A 12,884-nucleotide genomic window follows, 5' to 3' on the forward strand; every position below is an offset into this window, starting at 1 on the left:
CACTTCTCTCGTACATAACCATCCTCATATGGAATTCAAACTGCTCATGCCAATCTACATTGAGTAAAAAGAAATCAGTCTCAAGAAGGTCCATTTAATTTTCATCGGACAATTTCAATAACTTATTCTTAGCCCTAATAATTATTGCTCCATTTAGCAATAACTTGACCAAAATAATACATTACCTGATTGACGTGGTTCCCTCCCTCCAGCAAAGCAATACCAAGCAGAACGCTCTCATGGAAGACAATCTCACTGTAATTTCCAACTATCAGGTTGATAACAAGATCTGTGGCTCCCTCTTTGTTTAGATACCATTGCACTTCTTCCAATGAAAGTTCAGTGCGACGAAACGGACTAAGAGAAAGAGAATAAGGATTTAAGATATTTGGGCGTTCCTATAGTATGTGCACCAAGATGGAGCACAACCTGATAACCCTAACCTGGTACACATACTATGTTCAGGTTGTGCGCCAATACTATGGGAGCATCGATTTTTGTGATGAGCATGGCTCTAGACAAGCAAACCGTAATCCTTTGCATAGACTGAAGCGGTGAAAACAGCTTATGAAAACATGAAAATTTCGCGTAGGATATAACTAAGCCACCCAACATGTTACTGCACAGAGACAATCCATCACCTCAACCATGGCATACTAGGGTGCATAACTAAGCTGCTTGTCCAAAGCATTGTTTTAAATCAGGGGTCGGCAACTTTTTGTTGCTCGCGGGCCAAAATTAAGGGTTGCAAGTCATTGGTGAAAACCGAACGGATGATACTTTTTATAATAAAAATCAAGCTGTAATACATTGCATAGCATCTCAAAAAATTCCATTTGAATATTTTCGGCACCATTGAACCCTTTGCACTTAGCATAAATTTTTCTGCGTTTTGTTGCCATTTGTCTAATTATAATTAAATTATAGGCTACTTAAATGAGTAATTGTGAATTTTATACTTGTTAGATTATAATATAATTTAGTCTACATGCGTCTCGAAATAAATTCTGTTACGTAAAGAATATAATCGCCAAAACAGCTGTTTTGTTACTATAATTCAGTGAAGCGTCGCGGGTCGGATTATATTACTCCGCGGGTCGCAGGTTGCCGACCCTTGTTTTAAATGAACAAGTGAAGAAATCTCAATAGAAAGATACGAAAATCGCACTGAACAACAACACAAACCTTCCTGAAGTGTTCCCATTGTCTTTTTGAGCAAGTTCCCTTAGATGTTGATAGCTTGAGCCGTAGTATCGAGAAAGAAGAATTTGACGCAGTGCTTCACCCTGTGGAAAAATTTAAAAAAAAAATTATACAGCAGAAATAGGATAATACTTGTAAAAGTGCAAAACCAAAGTGGTCTTCTATGTGCCTTTACTCAGTGGACTGCAACATGCAATGACAACAAAATATCTATTTACTGGTGCATAGTGCATCGCTATTAGTCTATAGTTAATCTTGGCAGAAATAAGTCTCCTTTTTTTCTGAGTTGAGATAGCCCGCGAGTGTAAAATTACTTTTCTGAATGGGCCAGTTACAGATAAAAGTCTTTATTACAGGGTCGAAGGCCCAAAACTTAATATGAAAAAACTATGAATGAAAAGCGGTTTGATTACAACAGCTAGTCCAATATCTAGATTAACGTTTGTATAATAATAAAGAGCACAATGCAACAATCTGGGTCTTTATGACGCAAACACACGTGACTTGGATAAAACACTTCAATGGGCTGGATCTGGCATGCAGGTCATAATTTGCCCACCCGTGTTAACCTGACATTGAGCAGATTCTTTCGACAAAAAAAAGTATGTTGCACTAAGCACAAGCCCCATCGTTCTCTCTTCTCCTGACCTTGCATTGAGCAAATTCTTTTGAAACAAAAAAAGTATGTTGCACTAAGCACAAGCCCCATCGTTCTCTCCCTTATACATCTTCGGTGAATCGTGTATTACAGTACAGAATCTGAGATGTAAATTAATGATCAAAATCAATTCTAAGCTACTTATTGTTTAAAATTTCTACTCACTCTCCTATGATCATCTACATTCGCACCTCGAGAATGGAAATCTTGTTCCTGAATTAAAGATAAAAGGATGATCACCTCCATAATTGTAACTTAGCGGCAGACATTGTTAATGTCCAAATTATAATATAAAGAAATATGGAAAGGGAAACTAGCAGTGGTATATGAATTGAACAAAGCCTGGAAAAGAGTGACCCAAAAATAACAGAACCCATAAATTTACCAATTACTTCTATGAAAATGAAGAAAATGTATTCAACTTTAAATTTCTGTTTTTGTAGTATTAAACCAAAAATTTCAGTAATATAGGATACTTAGCACAAAAGTTATATTCACTCTAGAATATGTTCCGGATAATCTGAGTTCGTGATTTTTGGGTCTCACTGTTTATAAAAAATTGGCACCAAGATGGTGCACAACCTGAACTCAGGTTGTGTACCAGATTAGGGTTCAGGTTATGCGACATCTTGGTGCACATACTTCAGGAGTACCAAAAATTATTTATTTACAAAACTATACAGGCAGCCCCTAATTGTGTATGGAATTGTAAGCAACATATAAAGGCTTATTTGTAATAAGGTTAGTGCTATAAGCTGTCACATGCCCATGCCATAACCGGAGTTTTAAGATTAGACAGAGAGTCAGACAAATAAGGACCTAAAATAACATAAGATAATTGGATTGAATAGATTTAGGAAAAAGTAGAAAATATCCCAGAATACTATAATCAGAAAAATTTAATCAGTAAAATGAGAATAGTCGTAGCGTAAAAAGCAGTGGTGGGATTCAGGCAATTCACACGAGTTGAATCTTGTGATAATGAGCGAACCCATTCTTGTTTTGTTTCAGTCGGAATGCTTCTCAGAAATTAGGGAACATGCTCTTAAAATTTAGAATCCCATCACTGCCTAACAGTTATATTTGAAAAGAAAACAGTTGGCAGAATATCTTACTAAGCATGCTGACAGCAGGATATTAGCAGCAAACACCACTCATGCCAGTTAATGTACATAATAGAGCATGCTGTAATCAATAGTAATACATAAAAAAGATATTTATTAAAACTAATAAAAATCTAAAACAAAACAGTATACAACACTGTTAATTTGAAACTGTTTGCATATTCCAATCTGGGAATTAACAGAAGTAATACAGTTTCAGAGCACAACCATTCGCTGTTGTTAGTCAAGAGAAAATGGAAGAGTACAGCTAGCTAGATGCAAGCCCAAAATAAATACAAATTAATTGAATCAGAAATATTAGGAACTATTCACAGCTAGCGCAAAATAGATCAGAAAGTTGGAAGTAAACTAGATGCAAGCAAAGAAGCAAGTAATATAATTTAAAAATAACTACAAGTTCATTGCAATCACACAATACAGAAAAGTTAAGGATATAAATATATATAAAAGCGTGATTGAAAATTCATGGAAGTAATATAGTCAGTGGACGGCCATACGTTGTAATAGAAGAGTTGGTATAGAGAAAGCAGAGTTAATTAGTAAATTGGAAGTTTCAATCTTTGCAGACATAGTTTTTTGCTTTTTTTCAGTTTTTCCTCTGCTTAAAAAATTTAGTGGGCAACAAAATTTTTCTGCAATTCAAATGGAACATGTAAGAAAAAAGGTTGAGAACCACCGGTCCAGAGAAAAGAGACAGCTGCAAGAAAAAAAGTAGAAGCGGTCTAAAACTAAACACAAAATTCTTGAACAAACTCAGAACAGTAAATTATAGATGCCAAACAATTAGGCTATAATTCACAGAGTTAATGATCGGATCTCCAGAAGTATGCGCACCAAGATGGCACACAACCTAAACATAGTATGTGTGTATCGGTTAGGATTCAGGTTGTACGACATCTTGGGGCGCATACTTCTGGAGCACCTAATGATCATACATTGTTATTGAAGAGTTAGTCAAGAGTTAGCTAAGAAAGAAGACAGTCAACTAGCTGCAAGCAAAGTAAATTAACAAAAGACAAAATAACCTCTTCCCAAATCCTGTCATTGTAAACGTTCACATTCTGCGGGAAAAATTTAAAAAAAAATATTTTGTTAATTTTATCATATTTTTGTCTGTAGATCATACAGACGAGACCTGACATGGCCAAGTATATCCCACGGGGCAAATCCGGCCCGTTGGGTAATTCTATCTGGCCTGTCTGATGTTGCCACTACCAAACTAAAATCGAATTTTGATGCTTCAGCTAAAATAGATCAAGGAATTTGTTTAGATTGTAGTTAAATTTAGTTTTAGCACAAGGCGTATTGTTTTCCACCTTTGCTTTGTAACACTAAAAATATTGTTCATAAAATGTAACTTTTTACATCACACTTACATGGCATGCCAGTCTAAGTGGGCAAAATTTTTGGCCCCTGGTTCAAAAACCTTGCCGATCCCTGGGCTAGACACTTTCAATTTTTTTGGCAAGAGCATTGAATTTTAAAACTCTCAAACGTGGTTTTTCAACAGTTCAGATGATAAAAATGAAGCAAGTTGTGGTCTTTGCTACAAATGATTGTCAGTTGACTTGTTTGGAATTTTGCACAAAGCAGAGCAAACCAGGAAAATCTGGTTTAAAGCAATTCTCCACATAGCAACCCACTCCATGCAGTTATGTTTCGAAACATGTTTAAATTATTCCAAAACACAGAATTAATTGAAATCGAATCGTTGCAAATTATTAGGCAGGAGAAGTTCCAAAGAGTGGAGTTGATATTCGCTGAGGTATTGAGAAATTCGAATAATTAATCAGGAATGTAGTGTCATGTTTGGGATGTTTTTATTAAAATCGGAGTCGTGATTCCTAATTCTACAAACTCAGAAGTCAGAATTTTGAATTCTCTAAAGTCAGGTGTCTGTATTTCAAACTTTTAATGATTAAATTCAAATTTTAAAACAGAATTACGAGAAGAAATCAGTTTGCTAAGTTCTCAACAAACAATTGAGGAATTTAAATTTAAAATTTAATTAGAACAATTTAAATTTTTTTCTCAGTGATCGGATTTGAAGTCAAAATTCTTTCGAGAGAGAGGAGTTGTTTTAAATGGCTCACAGTTTAAAGTACAATGTAATATTTTCGACCCCGCAGTCTAACAATAACTAAATACTTTTTTAACAAATTTCGATATGAGTAACTATAGAAGAAACATACAGAGAAGAATCTCAGAATGCCTAACTATGAAATTATTGCAGCCAACACCAAAAGCGCAAAATACTTGAAATTTAACAACGATATTTGCTTGAAGCTGAAACCCAAGAGTACTCATTTTGCAGTTCAAAAAGTAAGCATTTGTTAAAAATAATTTCAATACTGTTTCAATTGAGAAATTATTAATTCAAAACAGAATATTATATTTTATGATATAATGACATATATTCTGTCGAATAACAGTCAAAGTATAAAAAAATAGTTTTAAAAAATAACGGTCAGTTAGTTAGCCGTCTTAACCGTTATAAAATCGATTAACCAAATAACCGGTTACCCATTCCCAGCCCTAGTAACTACCATGGGTGAATTTTGAAAAGCAAACCTACCTTGTCTGCAAAGCTGATATGAACTGTCATCATTTCTCTCAAAGTTTGTAAAACTTTAATGCAGAGTTTTTCTTCTCGATCTTCGAGCAGTTTCTCAGTGTGTTGGATCAATCTAAATCAGATTCTTATTAGTTATGAAGGAAAGGTTTATTGTTAGTGAATCACGGCTACTTTGCTTACAATGGTTAAATAGTCGGAGTACCAGCTCTAAACCAGTAGTAATCTATTGAAAACAGTATTTTAGTACAAATTAACAATCACAAAATTGAGTTTTATTTAAAGGCAGCACTATTTTAGTGTAAGTGCGCCGTGTGTTTTTTCCGTGATAATCTGGCGTGGCATGAACAAAAATTTAACCTCTTGAATCCGGCAAGCCGGTTTACCAGCTTGTTTTTCGTGTCGGAAGGAATCAACTTTATGATCTCGTATCTCAAGAACCACAATGAGTATTTAATCTTGAATTAACTATTTGTGACATCTCACCGACTCTCGACCAACAATTTGTTATAAAGCGCAATACATCTCAAAACCCTTTTTTGCATCTGGTCAGTTAATTCAGTAGCGTTAAGCAACTCAAGTCTATATGGCAATTGATTAACCGATGAATAAAGCAAATCAGATTATTATTAGTTACGGATGAAAGGTTTATTGATAGTGAATCACTGCTACTTTGCTTATACAAAGCTTGAGTTGTGGTCTCCCCAGAGAGGAATTTTACCTTTTTAGGCGAGGATGAAAAGATGGATAAAGTTGGTTGTTTGTGAACCGATTTTTTGCTTATACAATGGAAAAGTGGTTAAGAGTGTTAATGCTTTTATTCTCAAACTATCTTTTCGCAACATCTCAATGGCCTTGACCTGCGATTTGTTATGAAGTGTCATGCACTTCAATATCTTTCTTCGCATTTGGCCAGTCAATTTAATACCGCTAAGCCATAGCATTATACAAGTCTATATGGTAATTGAAAACCTAGAGCAGGTCTACTCAACTATTTTTACCGAAGATCCGCATACAAAACTTCAAAAATATTTGGGTCTGGTTTTTCCAGAAATTAAATTTCGGCATCCTTAAACACGCACTTCCTCGGCCGACTAATGATTATAAGCTAATTACGATTGTTTGTTATGATGTTCTAGTTATTTTCATATATGTTTAAATCTAAAAGGGATTTCATAAAAAGAAACAAAAGAGCGGTTAATAATTCAAAATAAAGAATTAGACGCGGTTCGAATCGAATACCCGAAAGGCCCTGATTTGGACCGCGGTCCGCCAGTTGAGTAGCCCTGACCTAGGGTATCAAGCAAATGAAATTATCACAAAAAAACTCACTTTGATATAAATCCTCCATTTTCACATTGTTTTCTTGCATCAGTTTCCATTGGAAACAACAACTCAGGCCGATGTAGAATGTCGACTAAAACAGACAACTCTGCCTGCACTAGAGGGCGCAATTGATCTTCCAAAACTGCGACAATATCTTGTAATCCTTCAATGATTTCTCGACAACTCTGAAAGTTTAAAAATTGAATAAAAATTTTATAATATTCAAAACGTGCACTTGAATATAGCGATCTAAATTTAAGCACATACACTCATAATACACATACATCTGCACATAAATCCTTGATCAATCAAACATAATTCATTATCATTCACACTACCTTGCATTTCTGTACAGCACACAAACTCCCAACACCTACACACAATCACATCTTGGAATTCCTGCAATACACATGCATATCCATCCACATACAAGTAAAAACCACACTCACCACATGCAATCTTAATAATATATATATATAGATATATATCAATGTGACGCGAAAGTTTCCCAAACACACCTGAATTTTTATGTGACACACAAACTCTGTGTGACATGATCACCTAGACACAATCACAGCTCTGAATTTCTGCTCTACACATAAACATTCGATACATACACATGTGGCACACATGCTTACCACATCTTAATAATAAATACATATCAATGTGACACATAAGTTCACCACACAACGTTGAATCCCTGTGTGACACACAAAATTATAACTCTGTGCACACACCTTTTACATCTCTATGCTACAAGATGTTATGCCCTACTCTGACAAACAATCCTAATATGAAATTACATAAAACAATATCGCAGCGCAGAAAACCCAAACACATTAATTATTTCACCATATACACTCACACTACAAGTAATTGAGAAAAGCACTTCATAGAGAACCAAAACACTGTACAGAACACTATGTAATATACAAAATAAAACTGAACAATATTACAAAATGGTTTGGAAAATAACAGAAAAATACTTTGAAATTTAAATGTTTATCCTGAGGAAAGAAAAAGAATAAAACGGCTTGATGGTAATGGCCAGTGGCGTAGCCAGGGAGGTGAGACCCCCCTTTTGAAATGTAAAAATAAAATCATTTATCTGTATCATAGAAAGCAATTTTCAGTAGCTAGAAATGCTTTTTAGACACCAAAACTAATGAAAACACGCGGATTCCAGCGTTCGATCGGACCTGCTAGCTGTTTTGATCTAACTTGGCAAAAAAAAAATTTAGAACCCACCCTTTTGAAAATTTCTGGCTACGCCCCTAGTAATGGCAAACTTTGGATTATTGTCCAACAACCAAAACATCTTCAGCATGGGGACACCCTCAAGACTCGCAAAAACACATGTTTTCTTGCCTCCACCCTTATCCGCTGGCTGTTTCAATCTAACTTGGCAATTAGAAATTTCAGAACCCCCCCCCCAACCTGAGTTCAGGTTGTGCGCCATCTTGGTGCGCATACTTCAGGAGGTCCCCAAGCAGTAATGTAAACCCCCCCTGCGGTAGTGAGAAGTTGAGTAAACTTATAAATAATGAGAAATGAACATGCTTTTTGAAAAAAGTCTAAACGAATCTGAAGGCTGTTGCGTCCTGCGATTGAACAATCATACTAACTTTCTAGATGGACTTGAATGGAAGCTTATACTGTAACCGACCAGCAGTTACGTGAACCACCGCGCTAGAAATCTAGAACAGTGGTTCCTAAACTGGGGGCAATTTGACTATTTGGGGGGTTATTCAGACGTTCACAGTCTCAATTCTTTTTCTAACTTTCGTTCTTTTCGCTGGTCTATGATAAAGCTGGTTGTGCATTGTTTGCATCTAGTTAGTGAGCAATATTAAAAAGTTTTGGAACTACCGCTCTACAAAAATAACTACCCATATAGGGTTTAAACCTGACTTCAAAATTTCCAGAAGGAAAAGAGTTGTTTGCAATTATCCTATGAATGTGCCATTATATCAGATATGCTTCCAAAGGTGACCGTACATTTGAACCCATGTACATTTGAACCCATGCGTATACCCACCCGTCCACGGGTTCAATCTATATGCGGGTGCTAAAACCCATGGGTTAGGGTTAGTATGGGTTTAACTATTCGTGAAACAAAAAAAATTCCATAGGTGCAATAGCATACAGGTGCAATTGTCGGGGGTTCAAATGTACGTGGGTTCAAATGTAATGGAACCGCTTCCAAAGAATAAATATAAAAAATCTCATAAATGAAAAAGGAAAACCAGCAGCTCTCAGGAAATCTTCAAACCTGACTAGCTGCCGATAGGGAGTCTCGTCTTGCAAGTTGTCTTCTACTGAGGAATCTTCTCATTGCCTTGTGAACATTTGATGCACGAGAGCTTTTTCCTGGTCTTAGATCTGATGGTACAGCCATGCCTGTATGAGATGCTGGAATATGAGGTTTTTTAAATATAGAGCGATATTGATTGAAAAGTGATAAACAGGTTGCAAGACTTTCCATCCTATATATATTATAGAATAGGATTTACAAAATCACCCATGGGGGGTTCTGGGTGTAATCGAAAAAATTTGAAAATGTAATTCACGAAAATTAAAGTATACACAGTTATTTCTGTGAATAGTATTGAAAAACCAGATTTCTAGAATAGATAGTCGGGCACTTCTGTAGTGTGTGTACCAGGTTAAGGTTAGGCCATAATTTATTTCAGATTTTTTCCTATTTTAGTTCTATTACGAGTTCTGGGACTGTCTGTGTTAAGTGGATATACCCAGTGGTGAAATTCAGCCGGTTCGCACCGGTTCTATAGAACCGTCTCACAGTATTGCATGAGATCAGCGAACCGGTTAGCATTAATAAAAAATAATCAATTTATTTGCTAAAAAAAGATGACTTTTTGTAACAGAACCGGCTGAAAAATAGGACTTTTGTGATGGAACCGGAATCCCACCACTGGTTTTCCCTGCCCATAGGTTTGAGTCCATTTACATAACTTGATGTAAAGTAGGCGAACAAAATTAGTTACCTCCATATTGGTACACACACTTCTGGAGCGCCGATAGCTGGATATTTACATCTTATTATGGTCAGTCATTCAGTCATAAGGGCAATACTTAATATCTTGTTACTGCTTTTCATAACTTTAACACTTTGATGGATGGAAAGGCTTGCATCTCAAAAAATGTGGAAACATCATTTTACAAATTCAAAAAATACAAATAATTGTCAGTGTCTGAATTACAGAATAAATAGTGCACAATATAATCAAGTCAGTTTCCAATGAAAACTACAGAATTAAAAAAATTCAATTAGCTTCAAACCAATTACATAACCAAAATAATTTTTATTTAAATAATTTTAATTACACAATTAAATAGAGGAGAATATGGTTAATTAGGTCAATTTCGATTGCAGATTATAGAATTAAAAATTGCAGCAAATTACATGTCTATGTGTCTGTCTATTACATGAAAATTAATAAGTTGGATCAGAAAACATTGTTGGATGAGAACAATGTTGGATCCAATATATCGATGTACCACAGGGATCAGAATAGTATTTCATTCAAATTCAGCTGTTTTTGGTCTCCAGATATCTGGCTTGGAAATATGAAAACTATTTTTCAATATCAATTTACATCCTCACCCTAAAGGAGGCCCTAATAAAGCAGACAATGATTTGGGTGCTGCTACTATTTTTAAAAGAACTGAAATCTTTCCGTTCCTGATTTAACACATTATTTGCAGTCAGAAAAGTATTGGTTACTTTACTGTCTGACACTTATTCAACAACTTTTTTAAGAAAATATGCTCGAAGGACATATATGATCTATCAGAATCAAAGGTGACCCATCCCTGAGTAAAGCCACTGGTGACCAATGTAATACCATAAGCTACTGAAACAATATAGAAATACAATAGTGCTGAAATTTGGGCAGCTGACTCTAATCAGTTCGGTTTAACATCATCAGAAAAATAATTAAGAGGTATACCGCCTACCAATTTATCACAATCTGACAAAGTGCTGGGCATTCTGTTTAATGCCTAGCAGCCATTGATATGTGATGTTAGTATTTCAACATTGTGGTTCATGATTCAGCATATAATTAAATATAAATGAATTATCAAGTTTTGTTTCAAAACTTGCTTTTCGACATTGCAATATAAAATTATAAAACTATACATTTTCTATTCCTACAAGCATACAAAATTATTCTGAAAAAGAGATCACCAACATAGATTAAAATACAAGAAATAAGTGCAGAATACTAGGGATGTACATCTATATAATTTGGTGTTAAAAAATCTTCTCTTTACTTCTTCCAATTTTGAATTATTTTGGATATTTTCACGTCAAAATTAAATACTGCAGAGCTGATTTTGCTAAATAAGGGCAAATCTGACAATAATAACACCATTCAGGAATTTTGAATTTTAAAAATACATGTCAAATATTACTAATGTTAACTTCATACTTTTTGTATGATCGAAAGAAATGTCTCCCCGAATTTCGTGTGCTAAAAAAGAAAATGCTATTTTCAGAATTTCGTAAATGTTGTACAGTTGATTTCGGACTTAAATTAATTCTGGTGATCTTCATCACAAATTCGAATTGCGTGAGTAACTTAATCTCAATTCATCATCAAATCAATTGCATAAATTCAGAATTTATCCAATTTCCCCATCATATTGGCAATAATACAGTTCCGAAGGAACATAGAAGAAAATTATTATGACACCAAACCATCCATAGATCGACATTCCTAGACTATAGTAAGAAGAACTACTCACTACAGCATGCAGGAAAATTAATTTCAGCTATTATTAAAGCAAGCATACTAAAAGCAATAAATATTGCAATTGCATAAAGAAAGAATCTACACCGTCAATACAAAATATATATATGGTGCATCCAAGCAGAGGGCTGTCACAATGGTTTAGACCAGGGGTGTGCAACCTTGTAATACGGGATGATCAGATACAAATAATTGAGTGAAACAACAGAACACACCTTTATTTAACATATGCTTTCGGGCAGTTACAGGGCATTGTAACGTCATATGCATAAATAATCAATCGGACTCGGGTATGGGCTTTGCAACGCGAAGGAATTGGAATTATTCGCACATACCAGATTGAACTTGTTTTGCGGAACAGACACAATTAAAATTTAAAAATTTTCCACAGGTGGCACAATTTTTTCTTGTGGGCCACATTTGGCCTTCGGGCCGCAGGATGCGCACCCCTGGTTTAGATTCATTTCATTTTTAGGTTAATATATTTTTCTCATAGCTTTTTTTTTATAAACTTCACCTTCCACAAGCACTATAATCTGACAATGTAGGTAGATACCTTGTCAAGGAATACCGGATTGGATTAGATTAAGCTTCCAAAAAAATCAATGTGACAGCAGATCTGCGTGTAGAATGCACCATAAACAAAATTATTTCGATCGCAACGAGTAAGAATCAGTGCATCAAAAAAATTGTGAAAAAAGTGAATTCATTTTTTTTTTACAAAATATAGTACATCTTGGTTATAAAGCAAGGTGCACAATGTGTATTAATTACTAGCAAAAGTCAATTTAACAGGAAGAAAAAAGTGTACATTACAGTTTAATGGTGAGAGTATGTATATAACTCCTGTATGGCTTTATCATTCATATTGCTTCTAGTATCACTCAGACATACTGAAGTATAGGGTGTCCATGAAGTCTTGAAATTTTTTTAATCCATACCATATTGTTTGGCCTACACAGATGTATTAAATGAAGCAAAAATACTTGAAGAATTATTGATAAAAATCAACAAACCTGGTTAAGATATATTGGGAACTGACTTCATAACAAAATTCAGATTGTAAAGAGACTTTATGGACACCCTGTATATTCGGACACCCAACGACGTATTTCAGCATCGGATGAAAGAAGCATACCAAACCATTCCTTTCAATTCATCAAGTTCATTCAAATAATGCAATTCATTCATTTCAAACATTCATTCATTCCTCTGTCAGTATT

At 34.9% G+C, this 12,884-nt stretch overlaps 1 protein-coding gene across 7 annotated transcripts in view; it reads right to left on the reverse strand.

The window, feature by feature from the left end:
* The window catches only part of LOC120330706 (inositol 1,4,5-trisphosphate-gated calcium channel ITPR1-like), a 99,298-nt gene that overhangs the window by 19,465 nt on the left and 66,949 nt on the right, over positions 1 to 12,884 (reverse strand). For 5 of the 7 annotated variants that reach the window (XM_078116506.1, XM_078116507.1, XM_078116505.1 and 2 more), the window contains 6 exons: positions 6,890 to 7,068; positions 5,561 to 5,672; positions 4,011 to 4,046; positions 2,027 to 2,074; positions 1,186 to 1,286; positions 186 to 357 (listed from right to left, as the gene is read on the reverse strand). In XM_078116506.1, the coding sequence (XP_077972632.1) occupies positions 186 to 357; positions 1,186 to 1,286; positions 2,027 to 2,074; positions 4,011 to 4,046; positions 5,561 to 5,672; positions 6,890 to 7,068 (648 nt within the window). Of the gene's footprint in view, positions 1 to 185; positions 358 to 1,185; positions 1,287 to 2,026; positions 2,075 to 4,010; positions 4,047 to 5,560; positions 5,673 to 6,889; positions 7,069 to 9,155; positions 9,296 to 12,884 lie in introns of all 7 variants that reach the window. The other 2 variants (XM_078116503.1, XM_078116502.1) reach the window with 2 other exon arrangements.

Source organism: Styela clava, chromosome 9, assembly GCF_964204865.1.
Source record: "Styela clava chromosome 9, kaStyClav1.hap1.2, whole genome shotgun sequence".
In the NCBI taxonomy this organism is placed as follows: Eukaryota; Metazoa; Chordata; class Ascidiacea; order Stolidobranchia; family Styelidae; genus Styela; species Styela clava.